The 23,682-nt window shown below is 33.3% G+C and overlaps 1 protein-coding gene across 1 annotated transcript in view; it reads right to left on the reverse strand.

Moving 5' to 3' along the window:
* Positions 1–3,900: 3,900 nt before the first annotated feature.
* LOC126807988 (cilia- and flagella-associated protein 65) overlaps positions 3,901–23,682 on the reverse strand; it is a 31,390-nt gene continuing 11,608 nt past the window's right edge. Inside the window, exons 18-43 of the mRNA XM_050533005.1 lie at positions 22,838–22,964; positions 22,157–22,325; positions 21,296–21,434; positions 20,212–20,351; positions 19,690–19,774; positions 18,842–19,000; positions 16,993–17,158; positions 16,341–16,469; positions 15,673–15,823; positions 15,429–15,497; positions 14,828–14,956; positions 14,590–14,674; positions 13,842–14,000; positions 13,171–13,281; positions 12,600–12,677; positions 12,221–12,334; positions 11,918–12,076; positions 11,224–11,367; positions 10,865–10,981; positions 10,160–10,306; positions 9,794–9,841; positions 9,293–9,495; positions 8,531–8,644; positions 7,780–8,002; positions 5,296–5,417; positions 3,901–5,075 (exon numbers count right to left, since the gene is read on the reverse strand). Coding sequence (XP_050388962.1) covers positions 4,913–5,075; positions 5,296–5,417; positions 7,780–8,002; positions 8,531–8,644; positions 9,293–9,495; positions 9,794–9,841; positions 10,160–10,306; positions 10,865–10,981; positions 11,224–11,367; positions 11,918–12,076; positions 12,221–12,334; positions 12,600–12,677; positions 13,171–13,281; positions 13,842–14,000; positions 14,590–14,674; positions 14,828–14,956; positions 15,429–15,497; positions 15,673–15,823; positions 16,341–16,469; positions 16,993–17,158; positions 18,842–19,000; positions 19,690–19,774; positions 20,212–20,351; positions 21,296–21,434; positions 22,157–22,325; positions 22,838–22,964 — 3,450 coding nt within the window. The 3' untranslated portion in view covers positions 3,901–4,912. The remainder of the gene's footprint in view (positions 5,076–5,295; positions 5,418–7,779; positions 8,003–8,530; positions 8,645–9,292; positions 9,496–9,793; positions 9,842–10,159; positions 10,307–10,864; positions 10,982–11,223; positions 11,368–11,917; positions 12,077–12,220; positions 12,335–12,599; positions 12,678–13,170; positions 13,282–13,841; positions 14,001–14,589; positions 14,675–14,827; positions 14,957–15,428; positions 15,498–15,672; positions 15,824–16,340; positions 16,470–16,992; positions 17,159–18,841; positions 19,001–19,689; positions 19,775–20,211; positions 20,352–21,295; positions 21,435–22,156; positions 22,326–22,837; positions 22,965–23,682) is intronic.

Raw genomic sequence — 23,682 nt, forward strand, 5'->3', positions numbered from 1 at the left:
TATCTAACCATTTCCAATCTGATTAAAACATAGATCCTATTTCGTTTCGTTTTTTAAAGTTCAAATTTTTGTTTAATTTGTCCATACTACACTATGATCTGGAAGAGTTGTTATATAACTTGCTTTCTGGGTGGCGTGAGGAATCAGCCAATGAAACCATCTGTTACGGCGACTTCTTGGCGTGCGATGCACGGAACTGTGAGTAAGCCACTAGAAACGTCAACGCTGATTGGTTAATCAATGTCTGACGTCATAGGGTCAAAAGCCGCTCGTACGACCCCAGATGTGACCTTCCAGTACAAGTGGTCACATCTTCATGTTGTGTAGGCCATCGAAAATATAAAAAATGAAACGAAATATAGATCTGTATTTTAATCAGATTGTAATTATTTCTATTACAGAATGCTGAATGGTTATTAAATGGTTTAACATCCGTATTTTTGTTGGTATTAACTGTTATAATAATTATTACCTACAACAGTTTAATACTAGATACAACACAACATGATCATTTGTAAGTTATTCTTATCTAAACAACTAGACATTTTGTTTAATACCATCTAAACCAATTTTGTTTAATACCTTATGAACGACTAGACATTTTGTTTAATGCCATCTGAACAACTAGACATTTTGTTTAATACCGTCTGTACGGATTTTGTTTAATACCGTCTGAAAGACTAGATACCTTGCTTAATACCATCTGAACGACTAGACATTTTGTTTAATACCATCTGAACGACTAGATATTTTGTTAATATATTAAATATAAAAGAACAACCAAGGATTATATTAATATGCACAATATAGCCATTCAATGACAAGACTAATTGGTTTATTTGAAGATAGGAATAGCATGTTTATATGATTTGATTTTGTTTCAGGACTTCTGATTTTGAGAAGATATTTGGAAATGGGTAAGTTATGTAACATATCGTTTAATGGGTTTGTGATATAAAATGTTGGGTTTTGAAACTAACGTGTTTTAAAGATACATTATGTAAGAGATAAATCTGCCTATTACAGGTCTTTATTTTGGCTTAAAAATGTTATATAAACTATTATTTAGACATTTATTCACGTGACCAGCCTATAATCAACTCTCTAGAACATCGGACGGCGCAGATGCAAACGGATTAAACTACGGTTGTCGTTTAGTGATTTAACTTAGAAGTGATAACGTCGCTCAGAATAAAATAATTTGAATTAAATTTTTAATATATTCATTTTCCATTATCTATTTTTGAAGTATTATAGCAGAACAGCCAGCTCTATATCTAAATCTTACCATAATGCATCTTAACGTGGTCATTTGTAGATGTTATTTTAATGTAATGTTGAGAGAATATTTAAAATTATTTTACAGTAAAACAGACGATGATGGTTTGGTAAATAAAACAATGTACAGGTAGTTATGATATTTTATGTCAAAAATTCATTATAAGCCAAGTGAACCAAAGAATGCATTTGTTAAAACTATTCCTTTTAAAACAATAGATGTGTAATCATATTCTGAAACCACCCAATCAAAATCTTAATATAGCAAATAATATTTACTTTCGAGACAAATCCTAATAAAATGGCATTCGATTTCTAAAGAAATGGGATCTAAAAACAAAACCTTCAAAATACACTTTAAAACAAGAAGCAGCCACTTTAGATTTTAATAATACATAGTGTAAATTATAATATTCTTTCGATTAAATATGAACACGTATAATGTCCTCTTGTGCCACGTAAACTTTGTTAGATCAAACGTTCGTGTCGATTCCACGACTGCAGCTACGGGAACAATGGACATAAAATCAATCTTATATGGACAGCGTCTTTTAAAACTGATTGTGTGTATTTTTAACATATTTTTATTTTTTAGAGTTAAGAATACAATGTCCAGGTTGTCTGTTAGTGTCGATAGAGGGAGACGTAGATCCTCCATTAGTCCATTAGATACAACGCAGTTGGAAGGAGAAGGTAAATCATCCGTGCCACCAATGGACACAATGCAGATTTCTGATCGACGTAGATCATCTGCTTCACCAAACGACACATTGGAAATTCCAGGACAAAGAAGGTCATCGCTTTCACCCATGGACGCAATAAGAGGACGGCGTAGAGAAATATCTCCACTGGCCAGAACAACAGAAGATGCAAGAGGCAGGCGTTCTTCTGTGGAAACGCCGCAGATTTCATGGGAACGAAGATCAATGCTTAAACCAGAGGGAACGTTGCCAATAACAGAACAGAGAAGGTCATCACTGTCTTCAGCCGAGATTCTACAGATTGGCAGGCATCGGAGGTCGTCAATATCTCCAATGGATACAGCACAGATCCCAGAGCCGAGGGAATCATTAGTTTCTCCAAAAGAAACCATTCTAAATACGGAGCAGCGATCTTCGCCAATTTCTTCAATGGACCCAACCAAGAATACAGACGAAAGAAAGTCATCACGGTCTCCAATGGATGTAATACAAATTGAAGAACAGAGAAGATCGTCGCTTGAACAAATGAAAACAAAGCGGAGAAGATCGTTAAATACACAATTATTGGACTCAATGGATATTGAACAAAACCCAACAAATACGTCGTTGGATGCAAAGCGAATTACTGGACAGCAGCATTCATCATTAACACCAAACGGAATGACAGAACAAGATAGGCCACTATATGACAAAAGGCGGAATTTTGGGCAACGAAGAGCATCGGCTACACCACTGGACAAACAGCCTATTTCGGGGCAGCCGAAAGAGCCGTCTAAGCCACTGGAGACGCCGAGGAGAGTGTCGTTGGCCGTTATGGACACAGCAGCCAAAAACAAAAGACAGAAACAGGCATGGAATGCTTCACTGGATCATTAGTCTTGGTTTATTTCTAAATATAGGCGACTAAAATAGTTGTACCTTTCGACATGATAGCTTGTCTTGGTTTTTTTATTATATGGTTATTTTATTGGCTTTAGTGTGTAATGTTGTTTTGTAAATATTATTTCATATTTTTGTAATTGATTTTTTTCCAGTTCTGGCAAATCTCTATTATCATAATAAATACTGTATTTTTAAATTCTTACGGCAAATCATTAAACTATTCTCGAATTTTTACAGTATTTTTAAAAATCTAATTTGTATTGTTTATGGTCTATATATCAGACTAAGCTTAATTATTTTGATGAAAATATTTACATTGTTATTTGTTGCTATAAATATTAAAGCTTTATACCTTTTAATGACGTACCAATCACAGTATCAACTGTCACGATACGTAACCCTCCTTATGACATGTCCCAGTATTACTGATAGTGACACGCATCTTTGATAAGAATGAAATGGGGTTTCATATTTTTCTGCACCGACTGGGTTAATAAAGACGGACATGGGTCATACAGTGTGCTACGGGGGAAATTTTGCCTGGACAGCGGAATAATGTTATTTCGGGAGTGGGGGGAGTGGGTAACGTCGGGACTGACATTGTTCAATTTTATTTCAATAATTCGATTGCGCATAGGGGTCTTTAGCAGTGGAACTGAACCAGGGGACCCGGAGAAAACCCACGATGCTGGACAGGTGAACCTACTACTCATCACATGCCAGGGGGAATCCAAACCACACCACTTAACTCAATGACAAACCATGTGTTTTCACATGCCTGCGTTAAACCACAATAACCCCCACCCCTCTTATTTCGAATTCCAACTGTCAGATACTCGGTTTGGTCTCGGTTTGGATATTACCAAACCGTCAACTCTTTATCTAATCTCCCATAATGCCCCTTTAATAAAACTGTGAAAGCCTGAATGTTTTGGTTTCCAGCTGAAGATAGATGAAGGCAACAATTCCCTAAGGTAATGTTGGTGGATGTCATTGATATTATACTAATCAGGTAGTTAAAATATAATACAACAAAAGATAAATAGTTACATTTTACTATATATGATAAATAATAACACATATAAATATATAAAACAGGATGAACAGGTTTTATAGAATAAATAGAACCAGTTTATTTTAAATAGGACGGACAGTTTCATTAATTAACAAATTATAATGTATTTAATCCAATATGTCTTCTGATAAAACAAAGTATCTGGACCCGTTTATATTCATATACTTGAGATGTATATAAATAAAATATTTGAAGACAAAAGGAATGTTAATATCACATAAAACAATGAAATAAACCACAATAAATAAAACTTAATAGCATCAAGTGGATTATTCCTTTTTTCAACTACTGGTATATAAAATATAAATGCTGACATTTTCAGAAGAAGTGGAAAACCAGCCAACATTTCAACTTTTTCCATCAAATAATGCTGTAAATTAATTGACATAACGGCTCTGTAATCTAGCAGGCCTGGCTAAAGTATTTATACTTAATACTGTTTTATTTTATACAAAATAACTGCTTTTATACCACAGTTCACTTTCTTTTTTTATATATGAAACTTTTCAAAATAACTTTAATAGTATTTGACAAAAAATGTCCAAGTTAAAACAAAGCAACATGCATCTAGCAATGTCAAGTACTGTAGTCGGACATGTCATATTGCCTTGTTCATGTGAAAATCAGTTTGGCTGACAAAAAGAATGCAATCAATAAAAATAATTTGGCTCAAGAGAACAGGTTACAGAAAACCCTATTAATGTAAAAGTAATATATATATATATTGATATCACACAATTGATAATGGAAAATAAATAAACTTATATCTATATAATATCTTATAATACAATATAATTATTTTATACAAATATACATTTTATATCACAGTTTTTCAAAATTTATACAGTTGTATATCAGTCTAGAGTTTGCAGCATTTACCATTAAAGGAAAATATTTTTAGAGTTTAGCAAAAGATATTTTTCAATGAATAGACTGTTATCAGTAATAAGATGAAAGAAAGACAATAATGATGATTTTATATTTTGTTTGAGCGATTATTGGACGAGTTGGGACGTTTTGGTAGTGCGATGTATCTTGGACGTGCTGTAATATTAAATTCCTGTGCTAGAGCTTCAGACATGATATTAAACAGTGAGTTCTCTAGAACAGATTCTAACATATTTCCCACTTGTGGTAATCTGTAAAACAATGTTTAATTTTACTATTATAAAAACAATGTAAACCAGTAACATACAAGGAATGTATATAGCACCTTTCTAACATAGAATCTGACTATTTCTCATACAAAACATAGCTTTAAGATTATTAAAAATATTGACATCTTTGGCTTCAACTGTCATGTTGGATTCAAAATAATTGTTTTTTATATACAGCAATATGAATTTAAAAAAGACTTACTTTTTCAATGTTTGTTTTTGTTTATTTTGTAGATCTGTACTGTCTGTAGCCTTTGTTAAACCAGTCTCACTCTCTGGTGTCTTCACTGGTTCTGGTGAATGTATACTACTAGCAGCAGATGCCTATATAATATATAAACAATAGTTAGCAACATATAAAACAAACAAAAAGATAATCATTTACTTCTCTATTTTATATTCTATTATAAAATATATAACACTATAATAGTGTTCTGCTATGTGACATTTCTTAATGCCATGCCTTCTAAATTTGGATCAGTGGCTAAGTGGGTAAGACGCTGGCTCGCTAGCCTGGAGGTCGGGTGTTCGATCCCTGCATTGGCCGAGAAAGTTCATCCAGATTTTTCGGCGTGGTTCCCCCTTGTCAGTGATGCAGGACGCAGGGCCTGACAAGGACAGCTGTCTAGTCGTTCGGATGATACGAAAAACCGAGGTCCCCTGTATACATTGGAATGCACGTAAAAGATCCCTTGGCAGTTGGAATTCGATATAAGAGTAGGCGATAGTGCCGCTGCCCGGGCAAAATTTCCCTCAACGCACACTTTATGGCGTATGCAGGTCTTCAATAGCCCAGGTTATAAGGCTGGGAATCGATATGAAATTTCAATATCGATTATCGGCAAGAATTTGTCAGCGATTATCGATAATAATCGATTATCATTCTTCCGGAAAAACCGAACTTTACCGACCTGTTATTTGTGTTGATCGAGTTACAGTAGTGTTATTATCCTAGTCTAATACTGTGCCGATGTACGTAAAAAAATCAATTAATGTAAAATAATTAGTTGCTAAATGTAGGATTAACTTGAGTATTATTCTAAGTTTTGTTCTTGATTCATTTGAACCTTTTTTTTATTCCAATATCTCCGATAAATACAAAGACAATACATGGTTTCTCTTTGCAAGTTACTGGCGATCACACAGTGTTACTAATAATAGAATAAAATATAATAGAAGGCGTCTATTGATTGGACAATAAAAAAAAAAAAATTACCGGCTTTCAAAGTAGAATTTTTATGATTGGTTAATTTTGACGAAAACCAAAGTAGAATTCTTCCAAGAAATTACGAGAGATATAGATATTTTCCCGGGAAGTCAAAAACGTGTTTTGTATGGGCTGTATCTGACATGATTTAGTAATAAAAGCTGAGTTGATCATTAATAATACAATTAGTTTTATCGTGAAAGCAGACAATTTCTCTACAAATCAATCAAGAGCAAAGAAGGGAGATAATTCTAATTTTACTATATCACGTGCGATCGTCATTGTTCACAATGTGCGTGTTTAGTTTCAACTAGTAATAACAACAAAAACAACGAAAATATTAAAATAATGTATTTAATCTTAAAGTTTAGTTTTTTTACAATAATATATATTTAAAATGTGCCAGTTTGTAAGCAGAGGGGGGAAATAGTTGTTGTGTTGACGTTGTGTATTCGTTCATTCGTCTGCATGCCAGACTACGGCAAGTTCAGTCATGTGAAAGTGACCGTAACTTGCCGTCAGAAGGTAAATATACCGATAATCGATATTTGAATTTCAATATCGATTATCCTATCCCTAAATAACTTCTACCGATTATCGATTACATCGATATTTTTGCACAGCCTTACCAGGTTAGGAGCAGAACAGTAGGACGTTAAACCCCATTTCATTTCATTTCATTTTCTAAATTTGCGTTTGTTTCCTCCTTGTAAATATTGTATCTAATGTTTTTAGTTCTTTTCTGCATTCATGTACAACTTTAAATGTTAAAATTCCAAACATGATTAAACAATATGTAACATACAAGTTCAACGTCTTATTATAGAAATGAAATAGGGTTTAAAATCCTACTTTTCTGCGCTGACTGCTCAATGAAGATGGGTAAATGATTTGCAGTGTGCAATGAAATTTTGCAGGGATTGACAACAGGACCTCCATGTTTGCAAGCCAATGTCTTACTCAAAACCTGGCTTTCTAGTATTATAGTAGATAAGGGAAGTATGGCACTGCTAAAACTGCTTATACTTGATAAGCTGTATATCAATAAATTGGGGCAGAAAATATTATAAAAAAACAGTTGTTTTATGTTTTATATAGTAGTATTCAAAAATGCCTTATTGAAACATTTCATATTTTTTCATCTCTAACATTCAAGACAAAAGAGAGAGAGAGAGAAATGGGGTCATTTCGGGACTAACATATGGGTCAATTTTATTTCAATAATTTGCTTGTAGGGTTCTTTAATAGCAGTGGGAGTAAACCAAATCAACCCAGAGAAAAACCCATGAGGTTGGACAGGCGACCCTACTCCTTGTCACGTACAACCGAGGAATCGAAACCACACCAGTTGACTCAATGACAGACCTTATGATTGAATGCCAATGCGCTAACCATTCGGCAAACCAACCCCCCAAGATTAAAGACAAGTTATACCTAGATATATATAGGATATAACAAATCATACAATTAAAAACTTACTGATTCTACATCCTGACTGTGTTGACTGGTTTGTGATAGAGTTCTCTCCCCTTCATCCGGAGTACTTGACGTAATATCTTCCACAATGATATCAGTTTTGTGTTGATCAGATGCTTGTGTTCGAGCTGTACTGGGTCGGTCACCAAATTGACGGAAATATGGAATTGGTTCTTTGATTACTTTTTTAATTGCTTCAACAAAGTAGGCATCATCCAGTAATCCTCTGTAGATAAATATACATAAATTAATGAATATAATGAAAGTTCTAAAAGAAATAAAATGGGCTATGGGAAATTTTGCCCGGACTGTTATATTGAATCCCAACTTCAATGGGTTCTTTGATGTGTATGCCAATGTGCCTCTGTTTTTTGTCCTATCCGAACGACTATACATTGTCCTTTGCCAGGACCTCCATACTGCACTACTAAACATGGGGGAGAAACCATGCTGGAAAAATCCTGAAGAACTTTCTGGGCCAGCACCACTTATGAGAGAAAGAGAGAGAAATGGGGTTTAACGTCCACTGGACACAAACTAGGTCATTTCGGGACTAACATATCGTTTAATTTTATTTACATAATTCGCTTGTGCGTAGGGGTCTTTAGCAGTGGGAGGAAACCGAAGGAGAAAACCCACGAGGTTGGACAGGCGACCCTACTCCTTGTCACATACAACCGGGGATTCGAAACCACCACTTATGAATGACATACAAGACCATAATATAATTAAATTATTTAGAATATTTATATACCTGAGAACATTACACATAACACCTTGTATAACACCTGCTTCACCTTGACTACATTCTATCTTCTCTATTACATCATCATTCTTCTTCTCTTGTTTACATTTCTTACTGATAACTCTATAATATACAAAACACTACATAAAATCATACAAAATGGGCTAATGAAGACAGGCATATGCATGCTGTGTACTACAAAGGGGATTTTGCCTTGACAGCGGCTTTTCTGTCTATTCTCCATCTAATTCCAACTGTCAATGGTTCTTTTACGTCCATACCAACGTGTACATGGGATCTCGTTATATTGTACCACCCTAACAACTAGACATGGGATGTCGAACATGCGGCCCGCCAAGGGTTTACATGTGGCTCATGGATAATTCTTAGAAACTAGCATTGGAAATCATTTATTATTGTTTTCTGGTTTCAGTAAAACTCTGACTTCTGTACTGTATGTCATAGACATATAAGTTGGTCCATTTCAAACTATTGTATTGCATTATAATATATAACGATTTTAGTCAAATAAATCAATAAAATTTTCTTTATCTTGATTTTTTTGTATATCTCGAGCCCACTTGATGTAAAATTTTAGTTCAGTGGCACCTTAATCGAAATGAGTTTGACACCCCTGGACTAGACGTTGTTCATTGCCAGGCCCTACACATACTGAACAACTGAAGAGTGTAGGAAGGTATACTACATAAATTAAGAAAATGGCCAATAGAACCCATACTATAACTACATAAATATTTAACACAAACTAACCGATCAATATGGAACTTTTTATAATCATGTGGGAAATTGTTCTGGAAATCTAGGATACCATGTGTTCTAGATGTCACACCTAAATGGAGTAAGAATGGAGGTGGACAGACTGGTTTTGCCCATAATTCTTTCTCCTTTTTTCTCTGTCTTCTCTCTGATCTGTACATCACATCAGATGTTTTCTTTTGAATTGGAGGCAAAGTCTACAAGTTAAAAATATAAAATACAGGAATATAAAATAGAGGGGGTATAGTTGATCAGAAATTATTTCAGGGAGAGAGAGAGAGAGAGATGGGGTTTAACTCCACTCAACACAAACTAGGTTATTTAGAGACTAACATACGAAGTTGGACAGGCGACCCTACATACAACAGGGGAATCAAAACCATGCCAGTTGACTCAATGACAGAGCCCCTTGCCCCCACCCCCCAAATTATTTCAGCCATGGAAACAATAGAATAAGGATGTGTAATAAAGGTAGGATTTAATGTAATTTGTTACCTTGTATTTACTGATTTCTCCATCAGGTGTAGCTCGATCACTTACAACCTAAAAAAATAATAACATATATTACATACATAAACAATAACATATTACATACATAAACAATAACATATTACATACATAAACAATAACATATTATATACATAAACAATAACATATTATATATACTATAGATACATAAACTATATAGCTACATAAACAAAAGAAGTGAAAAGTGGTTAGTTTCAATTTTTTAAAATACTGAAAAGTTTTTTCGCCCATCTTATGTGTCCTTTAAAGAAAAGTAATCATGGTAACTCTTACAAATTATGAATTTTGAAATAGTTTCTAATGGAATAAACTCATTTGATAAAGACTATTTACATTTTTTGTATGAGGAGAATCTAGAAGTCGTTTATCAGCATCTAAATCATTCTCTGTTATGGTAAATTCATTTTTCTGTCTTTCTAGCTCTTTTTCCCAGTCAGCTAATTTCTTCCTATATTTCTTCATTTCATGTTCATCTGTTATCTGTCAACAATAATATCAAATTTAATAATAAAAATACAGAGAATATCATAATGTATAAATATCAAGACTGTGTACAAATATCAGACTATAAATACCAAGTCTAGTACTGTACAGTACAAATATAAGACTATAAGCTATAAATATCAGACTGTGTATAAATATAAAGACTGTACAGTACAAATATAATACTATAATAAGGTATAAATATCAGACTGTACAATGCAAATATAAGACTACTAGGTATAAATATTAAATTGTGTACGAATAAGACTATAACTAGGTAATAGATATCGGACTGTACAATACAAATTTAAGACTGCACAGTATAAATGTAAGACTGTACAGGGAAATAAAGCTGAATGGTTTCAACCATTTATAGTGAACAGGATAATAAAAACCAGAACAAGAATCTTTCTATACATAGGTCACTTTATGTTTTTTGGTTTATTTACTTTAAATTCTGCGTAATGTGAGGGGAGTACAAATGGAGAATTGTCACATTACACTTAAAAAAAAAATATATTCATTCAGAAATATATGAATAATTGAAATGCCCACCTGACATATGAGATCAAGATCATAAAATGATGGAGTGTTTGAAGCTAAGAAAGAAACACGACACATTTGACTTTCACCAGCTTCTAAATAACCTTTTAAAGGGAAGATGGACAAAAACTGAAAAAAATAATCATAAAATAAATTAATCTTCATTTTTTTCTGAGGAAATAATTAATTTCTTTTACTGAACTGTTTTAAATGTCTATAATGTTTATCTACAAAATTAAATTTCCACGGACTTTTTAATAGGATTATATATCATTAACTGTTTAACTATGACTTTAATTAATCTATTCTACCATAACATAAAATATGGTGTATTTGTATCTTATACTAGTTTATAATTATACATCATTTACCTGACTATCTGATGGACTTGTTACATGCCATTCAAAAAATATACTCTTCTCTTTAGACTTGTTCATCACAAATACAATTCTTCTAGATCGACTGAATAACGGAGCATTACCAAAGGTGATCCGTTCTTGTGACAAGTAGGCCAGCTAAAATAATATTATATATATCTAAACCTACAATAACTTGAGACACCATCAAATACAAAAGTAAAATGTTTTTCACCTTTGCGATCAGGAGTAAAAAATATTTGACATCTAAAATTAGTAAACAGTTTTGATTTCAGATCTTAAATTATACAATATGTGATCCAAATCATGTTTTTCTTTAAAAAGAAAATAAACAAGATGGGTCATCACCATCCAGCACTCTTGCACTTGTTTGGAAGGCATAAGGAAAAATAACTTTTTGGAATATCATTGGGACTAATCAGAAGATTCATACTCTGATCACAGTAACCTCCGGAAATGAAATCAAGACAGATGGGCGGAGCCCATTTCAATATCCCTCCCTAACTTTGTTTGGCACAGGATAATAAACATATTCTACATACTGTATCACTCTCTTCTATTCTATGGGTATTGGATACAGGTATGAAAATGTAAATATCAACGCAGACATTGTATGTTCAGTATTCTAAGATTAAAATAATGAAAGGTTAAAGATAGTAACTTATAATGATATTAACGTAAATATTACCTGTCCTGGTACAGGTACACTCTGTATACTAGGTACACCTGTTAAATCTTGTTGCTCTGTTATTGGCATTGTATCACCCATAACTCTTTTATCATAGCCTACACCAGTAAATGTTACTATAGCTGTTTCACCACCACATACTCTTATAGGTACATCAACCTTTAATATATCATCAATATAACACTTGTAATGATTTTACGAAATGATTCAAGTTGGCAGTACACAAAAATATTCTGTGCAAATATTAGAGAGTCTTTGTTATTTTTTACTGGGGATTTTTGTATTTGAATGGCTATAACATACCATGTAAGTTTTAGCTTCAAGAGGTGAGAATCTCCATTCTATAGACACATATCTTCCTGGTAAAATTTCACCTAATGGATTTAAACATTCAAATATTGGTTGATCAAAGTTTTCCTGTAAATAAATTTGTAAGTAATAAGACAAAAAGCTTCAATAAACAACTAATTTACACTATAAATAAATTACCCAAAGTATAATAGTGTTGAATAAACAACTAAATAATTTAAACTTATTACATAAATTTTACTCAGAGTATGACTATATTTCTACATCTGATTTAAAGTTTACATAGTTAACAAGACAGAATTTATTCTAAATATAACCATAGGAAAACATAATACCTTTATACATGGAGTTAATGTATAGTGAGTAAATTTACCTGTTGTAGAAGAGCAAGACTTGTTAAATCAAACTCATAGTTTACTGAAACAGCTCCACCGTTATATAACTCATAAATCTGAAATTTTAAACATTTAAATCTGTCATTTGAGGGAATTTGAATCTATAGCAAACTGCAATATCATGAAACTTGAATCTCTAAAAGAGAGAGAGAGAGACAGAGGAGAAATTGGGTTTAACATCCATTCAACACAAACTATTTCATTTCAGGACTAACTTGTGGTTCAATTTTATTTCAATAATTCACTTGCTTGTAGGGGTCTTTAGCAGTGGGAGCAACCCAGACAACCCGGAGAAAACCCATGAGGTTGGACAGGCAACCCTACTAGTTGTCACGTAGGGGCGGGGAATCGAAACCACGCTACTTGACTCAATGACAGACCTTATGATGCAATATGCACATGCTAACCATTCGGCCACCCACCCTCCTGGGAAATAGACAATACAAAAGTAAACAATAACAATGATTGTATTATACAGATAACTAATACACCAATAACATAACTTTCTATCAGTCCCATATCACTGAGTTTATAAATAAAAATACTGACCTGTATAGGACTAACTTTTTCACCAACAGGAACGGGTGTAAACATATGTTTATTAGAAGGGAAATGTATATACTTTCTATCTGGTTCTACAGTTACACCAATAAAATTTAACTGAAAAATATCGATATTTGAATACTGGAGTATGTTTTTAAGTCTAGTTTATCAAACAAAATCATCCTGATAGATACATATTACTTACACTATGTAGATATTTTAATAATATACATACGTAGCCTACTGAATTTATAAATATAATGTCATCTGAAGTTATCAGACAGGTTTTAACCTCCACTTGACACAAACTAGGTCATTTCAGGATGAACATAATATGCTTCACTTTTATTATAATAATTTGCTTGCGTGTTGGGTTTTTTTAGCTGTGGAAGGAAACCGTAGGACGCGCAGAAAACCCATGAGGTTGGGCAGATGTCCCTCTTCCTTTACACGTAGAAGCGAGGATGGAAACCACAGCACTTGACTCAATAACCGACCTTTTTAAGATCTAAGGTGCATGCGTTAAGCATTTGGCCACCCAATCCTCAAGCCAGCAAAGACTTAGAATATTAATTCTATGATGCCAATTTGTGGTAATTACATGTAATTCAGTACATTGTATCAAGTTTGTTTGTTATATAAATTTTCATTCCATGTAATTGTATTAATCAATTTACCAATAATTCACGCCCTTGAGCTAATTTGAGTAGAACAGGAAGTCTATCTGTGCCAGCCATTGTATGTTGATAGGTGAAGGTCACAGTCTGACATTCTCCTGGTTGCAGATGACCTCTTTTAGGTTCTATAGTAAACAGTTTATTATCCATAACTTTCATCTAGAAACCAAACGGGTAAAATAAAATCATTATCTCAACTAAATCAGAACACATATAACACATATCAGCAGAGAGATGATGTAAATGATATATTATGGGAGGGGGGGGGGGGGAGGGGAACCATGGTGGCTAAGTGAGATGTTGGCTCACTAGCCTGGAGGTACTGTGTTCGTCCTACTGTTCTGCATCGAACTGGGCTAATAAAGAAAGATACATGCCATACAGTGCACTATGAGGGAAATTTTGCCCGGGCAGCAGCACTATATGGCTTACTCTTATATCGAATTCCAACTGCCAAGGGTTCTTTTACCTGCATGCCAATGTGTACACTGGACCTCGTTATTCTGTCCCGTCCAAATGACTATACATTTTTCCATGCCGGGCCCTCTGTCCTGCACCAAGGACAAGGGGGGAACCACGCCGGAAAATCCAGATGAACTTTCTTGACCCGGATCGAACACGGGACCTCCAGGCTAGCAAGCAAACTCCTTACTCACCGAGTCACCGCGGCTCCCATTATTTTCAAAGAATTCCAATCATTCTATGTACGGTGCAGCAAATACTTCAAATAGTATAATAAACTACAAACCTCATGGAGTTCATCTTCATCATATTCACCTGTTTCAGCCCAATATTCTAACTCTAATCGTAAATCAGATGGAAATAAAAATGCCCTGAACAAAAAAAAAAGCAGAGGTAATGAAAACAAACACAAATTTACCAAAATCAATTTATCATAAATTTCTTACAGAGGCATACAAGGTGAATAGTCAATCTAAACCCTACAAAGACTTAGTTTTGCATATCAACAAATAATAAAATCTCACCATTCTGATGGAACTGTTCCAGTATTTTCAAACATCAGATTAACAATACATGGTTCACTTTTTAAAGGTGCAGCTCCAAAATTAAAATCCATGATAGCACGAGTATATACTGGTGGACGTCTATTGTGACTATAATAAAAACAATAAATAAACTATGGACTTACAATAATCCTTCAACTTGGATTCTCAACCAAAGTAAAATCTATCTAGTGATACAGAGAGAGAGAAATGGGGTTTAATGTCGACTCATACATAACTAGGTAGTTTCGGAACTGCCATATGGTTCAATTTTATTTCAAAAATTCGCCTGGGGAGGAAACTGGAGGACCTGGAGAAAACCCATAAGGTTGTCACGTACAAGCTTTGGCTCAAAACCACGCCTCTTGATCTAAAGTGCATGCATTAGATCATTTGGCAATCCAGCCCCCCTCTTGTGATATAAACAAAGTAAGTTGATCCAATACATTTTACTAGCACAAGTATTTTAATCTATACTAGAATCAATCTTGTTCCTATTTAGTTACTCAAGTGTCTATAATAAGACAATGTAGTTTATGTCATGGTTTTGTTGAATATAGTGATTATTAAAATGATATCTTACCTGTGTCTTGTAGCCATAGTATACATTAACTCTGGTGCTGATGGATCAGAATCTAGGCATACATTCATCCTATATAAAAATATATCAATATAAACTTTTATTCAAAAATTTACATGTATTATTCACAGAACCATATCAAATTAAAGAGATCTCTTTTCTGTGATCTTCATTTTCATTTTCTTATTGTACTAAAAGTATGTTTTTTCAATTTCAAAGAAATGGTTAGAGTCTAAAATTTACTTACGTGTCCAAAGAAAACAGATTCCATAACTGTTTCTTACTAATACCAACAGCACTACCATAGCAACGAGCATCAGTTACAGCCATTAGAGGAAATACACCTGTTGCAAGGATATGACATAAATGTTTTGGTTGTTGTGATTCTGTTTCTCCTCCTGTAAATAAGACAAGAAAATAATAATATATTTTATTCTATTTTATTTTAATACTAATATATTTTATTTTGTATTAATAATAATATATTTTATTTTTAATAATATATTTTATTTTGTATCAATAAAAATATATTTCATCTTTTATTAATAATAATATATTTTATTTTCTATTTATAATATTATATTTTATTTTCTATTAATAATAATATATTTTATTTTCTATTAATAATAATAATATATTTTATTTTCTATTAATAATAATAATATAGTTTATTTTGTATTAATAATAATATATTTTATTTTCTATTTATAATAATAATATAGTTTATTTTCTATCAATAATAATATATCCTATTTTCTATTAATAATAATATATTTCATTTTTATTAATAATAGTATATATTATTAACATGTTTCATCTCCTATACTAAATTTTAAAATATCAATATATATAGTTACATAAAGGTAAAAAGTTGATGACGGCTGAATAAAAGAAAGAAATCTATAAAATATTTACCTTGTGGTGTAAGAAGCTGATATGATATAGTATATTGATATTCTACACGTCTGATTGGTCTAACTGTAGCTAGTACACAATGTTTAGATCGAGCTGGTATAACACCTTCTCCATTTTCAAGTTCTAAACCTAAATATACAAAGATATCTTCAATTTATAAAAATAAAATCTTGGTATATTTTATGATGTTTCCTCAAATAAAAAACGTAGTTCAAATAGCTACAATCGATGAATTTTAGTGTATAATCCAAATATAAATATAATGATTACAGTTTTCTTTTAAATCTAGAGATGAAACAACAGTTGATGAATATTGATAAAATGAAATGAAATGGCATTTAACATCCTACTGTTCTGCTCCAATTGAGCTAATGAGGGAAATCTTGCCCAGACAGCGGCGTTATAGAATTCCAACTGCCAAGGGATCTTTTATGTGCACGCCAATGTGTACTCAGGACCTCAGTTTTTCATCCCATCCAAATGACTACATTTTGTCCCTTACCGGGTTCACTGTCCTGCATCACTGAAAAACTTGATGAATTTTCTTGGCCAACACTGGAATTGAACAGAGGACTTCCAGGTTAGCGAGCCAATGTCTTACTCACGGAGCCACCAAGGGTCCGTTTTATAAAAAAGTTAGATTTTGACTTACCTATTTTATCTCCTCTAACAGCATCCATGGCATGAGGTGTTTCAAAATTTTGATTAACTAATAGACGGAAGTGTAAACTACAGTTACTATTATTATAAATAGTTAAATGTTGTGATGCTGAACTACCAACAACTATATCACCTAGATCATAATGATTCTCATTCACCTGTAAATAATATACAACCTATTAATACTAATATAATAATAGTCTTCTCATACAAAATGTCTGTATTAAGGGAGCTAAACCTATAAGTTCAATATCGTCTATAATATTCAAAATTAAAAACATTTAATTCAATCAATGTTATCTTGCCATGATCCTCATATACAATCTTTAAATCTTTAAGATACAAAGAACATTTTATAATCACTATCCGAGCCGTGGATTCTGTGGTTTTGGGTGCCATTTGTAATGAACAAAGAAAACGTATACTACGAGACTATGTGGAAGTAATTAGTAATGGCTGATTCACAAATGACAAGATAATAATAAAAAATGGGAAGAATGGAGTGAGTAGGCAACGGTTGTTTAATCTGAACTGTTCACGTATTTCACCTAACATAATTGGTTAGAAATTACAATAATTATTTTAAAAACTGAATATAATTCACTTTATAATATAACGTTTATACAGTTTAGGGTTCAAAAATTAGAGGTTTATGCCCTTTAAGGTTTATTATGGGGTAATTACTAAAACAGTTTTCTTGCAAAATTCATTCACACACCAACCAGGATTACTATATTACTACTGGAGTCAGTAATCCTTAAAGATAACTGGGTGATTTCATAATATATTTGGACTAAAAACATATTCAAACTAATTAATCTATAAAAAAAACTTTCTTTAAGTACCCCAAGCTATAAAAAATCTATTAAGAGAAGACATGTTTGTGTCCCGTGACTTGTATGTCGTGGTATCTAGCAAGGGTGTGAAGGCTAAGGAGATTTTATTACATATAAAAGACGATGTTGTCTTTAATAGCTGTTCATTTATCATAGATATCGAATCCTAATCTCGGTGGTTTTCTGCGGTTTTTATCTCAGAAACTGTTGTTCGTTTAAGTCTCTCCTAGTTCGCTCACCATCAAGTTTATCAACATACACATCAAGCGCTCCCTAACGCTGAGAGATCAGACAATCTTCACATCCAGCCTTTGACGTCACTCAAGCAGACAGCACTTAATCGTCAGGCTGCCAATTAGTGACAAACCTCTCATTTTTGTCCTGTGCGTGCTCCATGGATGATTTTCAAGAAATCCAGTATTTTTCTAGACAGATTTGATGTCTCTACTTTCCTTAGATACCAAAACTGCCATACTTTTATTGGAAATAACCACCCGATAAATACTTTTGTGGGAAAGTATCTTTAATCTACATACAAGACACTTATATACCATTTTATTCAGTTTGAAAACTATTTAAACACAGTCTACTCTATAATCAGGAAAAACTGTTTTTACAATTGGCGATAATAAATAAAAAAAACCCACCTAACTTTTTTTAATTTCCTTATAACCCAAGAACAGTTTTGTAGTGTTAATACATTGATCTTTATAAATTATTGGTTTTCCCTCCTTTTAAGCATGTAAGAGTTTCTGCTGTGTTAGTTTAGTCGTAAATGGCCCATTAATCAAAGGTATTAATTGTATTTGATTGTTATTTTTGTTGCATATTCTGTATATATTTGTCTACTATTCACATATCTGTATCATTTGCTTGATAAAGACGAGAGTATCCTCGTCGAAACATCGCTTAGTATTAAACCCATTAAGTGTGTATCCATAAAATTGTACCTTGTGTGTTAATATGTCCAATTACTAAATGCCAATCAAAGAAAATATAGAATACCTTTAATTCTCCAACAGCCCCTTCACCAATAGCTCGGACTTTAAATTGTTTTTTCATTCCTCCAGATGAATTATCAGTTAACCCTTGACCCCAAACAATCAAATTTGGTTTCATTACAAACTTATTCTCAGTTGTTGGAATAAAAGACCAGACTTGACTCTGAAATTTACATAAATATCTTTTTTTATAAACAATATTTATTTACAGAAACTGGATTGGAATTAAAGTAAAATAGAGTTTAAAGTCCTACTGTTCTGAAAAACTGAATTGGAGAAAAAGCAGAAGCCTATAGATTGTGCATACATATATATCAATTGATTAGAATATACTCTATGTGAAAAATTTGAGGGCTGACTGAAAAGTTGTAAGCCTATCAATGAAAGACCTCTACAAAGTCGATTGTTTTCTTTTATATTTCCACATAGTCTCCTTCAGGTGTGCACACTTTTACCAACGATGTTGCAAAGCTTGGATACTGGTCAGAAGAAATTTTCTTCAGCCACCCGAAAAAAGTCATTCACAGCTCACATGATCAGCTAGTTCCTTTTTCATTTTTAGAAACAGGTGGTAGTCTAGTGGGGTCAAAACGGCGTAGACGGTCACGGGACATCAGGAATCTGACATGTTTCTGATCTGCAGTCAACAGCTTTGGCACCCTTCTTGCAGAAACTATTGTCAGAAGGTTTGTGGGTTAAAAAGACGATCTAATTATGCTGAAAGGAACATGTATATACGTCGGCCTTCAAACAGTTGTCATGTTTCTACCAATTTCATAATTTCTTTATTGTCTGTGGATATTATTATATACATGGACAGAGAGTGATATTTACAATTATATATGAACTTACCTGATATTCATTAGGTTGTATTATACCACAATCAGGGTGAACCTTTAATAACTTGGCATCAACATGATTTAATTTCCACTCAAACCTGATCAAATTCAACAATAGAATTATAAATAATACAGATAAAATGAAATGGAATGGGGTTTAAATTCCTCGTGTTCTACTCGACTGGGCTAATGAAGACGAGCATACAGTGTGCTATGAGGGAAATTTTGTCGGGACAGCTGCGCTATGGCCTACTGTTATATTGAATTCCAACTGCCAAGGGTTCTTTAACATGCATGCCAATGTGTACAGGGGACCTCGATTTTTTGCCCAATCCAAACGATTATACGTTGTACCCTACCAAGCCTTCTGTCCTGCCAACTTTCACAGCCAACACCAGGATCAAACAGAGGATCTTGAGATTAGCAAGCCAACATCTTACTCAATGAGCCACCACAGCTTTCAATAGATAAACATGTAAACAAACTGTATCTTACTACAGTGTAATATTGTATCATTAGGGATAGAATTACTAACCTGAGTGGTATTCTTGATACATTTTTAATACCATAACTTTTTTTAGAGGAAGTACCAACACAAGTAGGTTTAAAGAACATGGTACCATCAGTATCTAATAATACCTCTGCTGATTCCGCAGAACCATTTAACTCTATAACCTATAAAAATACCATTTTATAATATAAATATTTTATTTTCATATATAATGTTAAGATGTAATACAAGCTCTCTATACTATAATTTACTCTGATTTTCTGATGTTAATACAAGTCAGTTAGACTTTTTAAGGCCTATGCACACCAGAGATTACTGCTCTTGTCTGCGACAATCTGTTAAGCAAAACACATATAGCACATACAAGAATTTCCCATTGCTTTTGTGTTTACATGGTGATGTTTATTTAGTGTTTATCCATACAAAGATTGGTTTTTACCAAAGTAAACACAGCGACTTCCATCAAAAACTTTAAAAGCATGCAATTGGAAATAGGCTTGATCAACCCCAATGGATGGTTGTGATGGTGTTTGCCAGTAGCAAATGTAATGGAATGGAGTTTAACGTCCTACTTTTCTGCACCGACTAGGCTAATGAAGACGGACATACGCCATACAGTGTGCTACAAGGGAAAATTTACCCAGACAGCAGTACTACGGCTTATTTTTATATCGAATTCCAACTGTTAAGGGTTCTTTTACGCCAATGTGTACCGTTCAAATGACTAGACACCTGTCCTTGTCAGGCCCACAATCCTGCACCACTGACACAGGAAAAACCAGAGGAATTTTCTCGGCCAACATCAGGAGCGAAACTGTGACTTCCCAACTAGAGAGCCAGCATCTATCTCACTGAGCCACAGCGACATCTTTGCCAGTAGCACACATATAATTAACAAAACATCAGGGACAATCCTGTCAGACTGCATAATTCATTGTCGATCAATAATTAATCGTCGGTGATCGAAAATTCTTGACAAATAATTCTAAATGTGCACAGGCCTTTTATAGTCAACTTTTAGCACCATCTTACATAAACTGAATATGAAAGATGTAATATAACATGGTTTCTGCTGGTCGGTAAATATATATCAATATCAACTTCCTACCTGGTTGTATTTTTCGTTATCATTCAATCGTAGAGTTAAATCTTGTTTGTAGATTTTAGTTTCTGTAGGTGTAGCTTTTACTGTTAAAATCTGATATTTCCCTTTAAATAAACCTTTCCTTGGTTTTACAGCAAATATACTGAAGATATAAAAACACTACAATAAATAATATACTTCTTTAAACTTGTTGTTCTTTGTGTTTTTAACGTCAGCTTCCACCGAAGGTGATATGCCAGACAAGTTGTCTCATTTTCATTTTTATTAGCTTAGCGCACGCGCAGTGGTCTTTCCTGTGGGAGAAAACCGTAGTACCCAGAGTAAACCCACGAGGTTGAGAAGGTGTCCCTATCTCCAAGCCACATACGCTGACACCAGGGATTGAAACCACAACAAGCCAGCTTGAGGTCGAAGCGCGTCACTCAAGACCACTAGGCCATCCTCCCCCGTCCTCTTTAATGTTTTATACTTTGTTATTATACTGTTGTGTGTAATCTGACTAATCTGACCGTATCAATTACTTGCTTGCATCATAAGGTCTGGCATAGGTACACGTATTTACTGTATAAACAGATCCTGTAGAGTCGTGACAGAAGTAAAGTATTTCAGCGGTGATGATTGGTCAATATTCCTCAATACTTAAAAAAGTTCTACAACAAATAATAGATCACTTTTGTAAACAAAGAGGGTGGGGACCCATCAGGACAAATTTTATCACTCAGCCATCCTTTGCCTAAGTTCTCAAAGTGTGAATCCTTTTTGATTCAAATACTTTTCAAATGACACACTTTTGTCACTGTCAAGACCAATCTTCAAAAGCTCAATTAAAATGTATTTCAACCGATGTCACTTTTGTAAACTTACTTGTCAGGATCGGATTCCATATCAAGAAATATAGGAGTGGTACCAGTGTTTGTCATTAGAATAGTTCTATAGGTTGATTCCTGGGTATTTACAGCATTAAAAACAACTTTAGGATTATCTAACGTATATCTTGGCCAGAATGTTTCATGATGAGGCATAAAAGTGTGACCTACAAAGTTAAATAGAATTCATTTGAACATGTAAATAACTAACACAATCAGAAATATTTTAAAACAATCAAATTCATAACTGAATAATATTCTGTAAAATAACAATGGCCGAGAGGAAATAAATTATGACTATATGTGACATTAAAGAAGAAGTTGTAAGTGCTAAATCTACCTGGCTTAAAATGATGATATATAAACTATTATTTAGACATTAATTCACATGACAAGCTTATTATCAACCCTCTACACCATTGGATGGCCGAGATTTAAATGGATTTAAACACCCAGGAGATTTAAAAATTTAATGATAAAATGGATAATCAAGTCATAGTCTCGGTTGTCAAGTACCATTGCTATGATAATAAAAGATCTAAGCTATATCGATATTTCCATTTTTCATTATCTAATTTTTTAACTATTACAGCTCTTTATGTAAATCTTACATAATGCATCTTTAAAAATAAAATATAAGCTACAATGTACTATAAGAATAAAGATATAGAGGTTATACCTGTACAAGTAAGTGTTAAACACCAGGGTGGACAATGTGTTATATCTTGTACTAATCTATAATCACGTAAACTTTTATAATATACATAACATTCTAACTCTTCACCATAAAACTGATTTGGTGCTCCCTGGAAATTACAAATATTTACCAAAATAAAAAACACAGATATTTTTTTTCAATATTGGGAACCTGAGGATATATCTATTTGGTACATTATCTGTTGTATTCATTTCATTCCTTACATTTCAACCATGAAAATTAGTTTTTGACATAACTTCATCTAACAATCTGATTAAAACACAGATCCTATTTTGTTTCGTTTTTTAAAGTTCAAAATTTCATTTTTTCTTGTCATTACTACACTAGGATCTGGAAGAGTTGTTATCATTGACGTGTTCTGGATGATGTGAAGGATTAGCCAATGAAACGGTCTTTTGGCGTGTGGTGCAGGGCACTGTGGGTAATCCACTAGAAACATCAATGCTGATTTGTTAATCAAATCTCTGACGTTACATGGTCAAACGCCGCTCATATGACCTGTGATGCGATCTTCCACAACAACTGGTCAGATTTTCATGTAGTGTTGGCCATCGTAAGTATAAAAAAAAGGAAATGAAATATAGATCTGTATTTTAATCAGACTGCCCATCTATAGATTCAACTATAGATCTTCCAGGCGATTAGAGTACAGTACATCATTGCAATTCTGTATGTATTCCAATAACTACTTAGTAAATGAAATAAAATGGGGTTTAACATCCTACTGTTCTGCTCCAACTGGGATTATGAAGATACAGTGTGCTATAAGGGAAGTTTTGCCCGGACAGCAACGCTATAGAATACTC

Source organism: Patella vulgata, chromosome 9 (genome assembly GCF_932274485.2).
Source record: "Patella vulgata chromosome 9, xgPatVulg1.2, whole genome shotgun sequence".
Taxonomy (NCBI): domain Eukaryota; kingdom Metazoa; phylum Mollusca; class Gastropoda; family Patellidae; genus Patella; species Patella vulgata.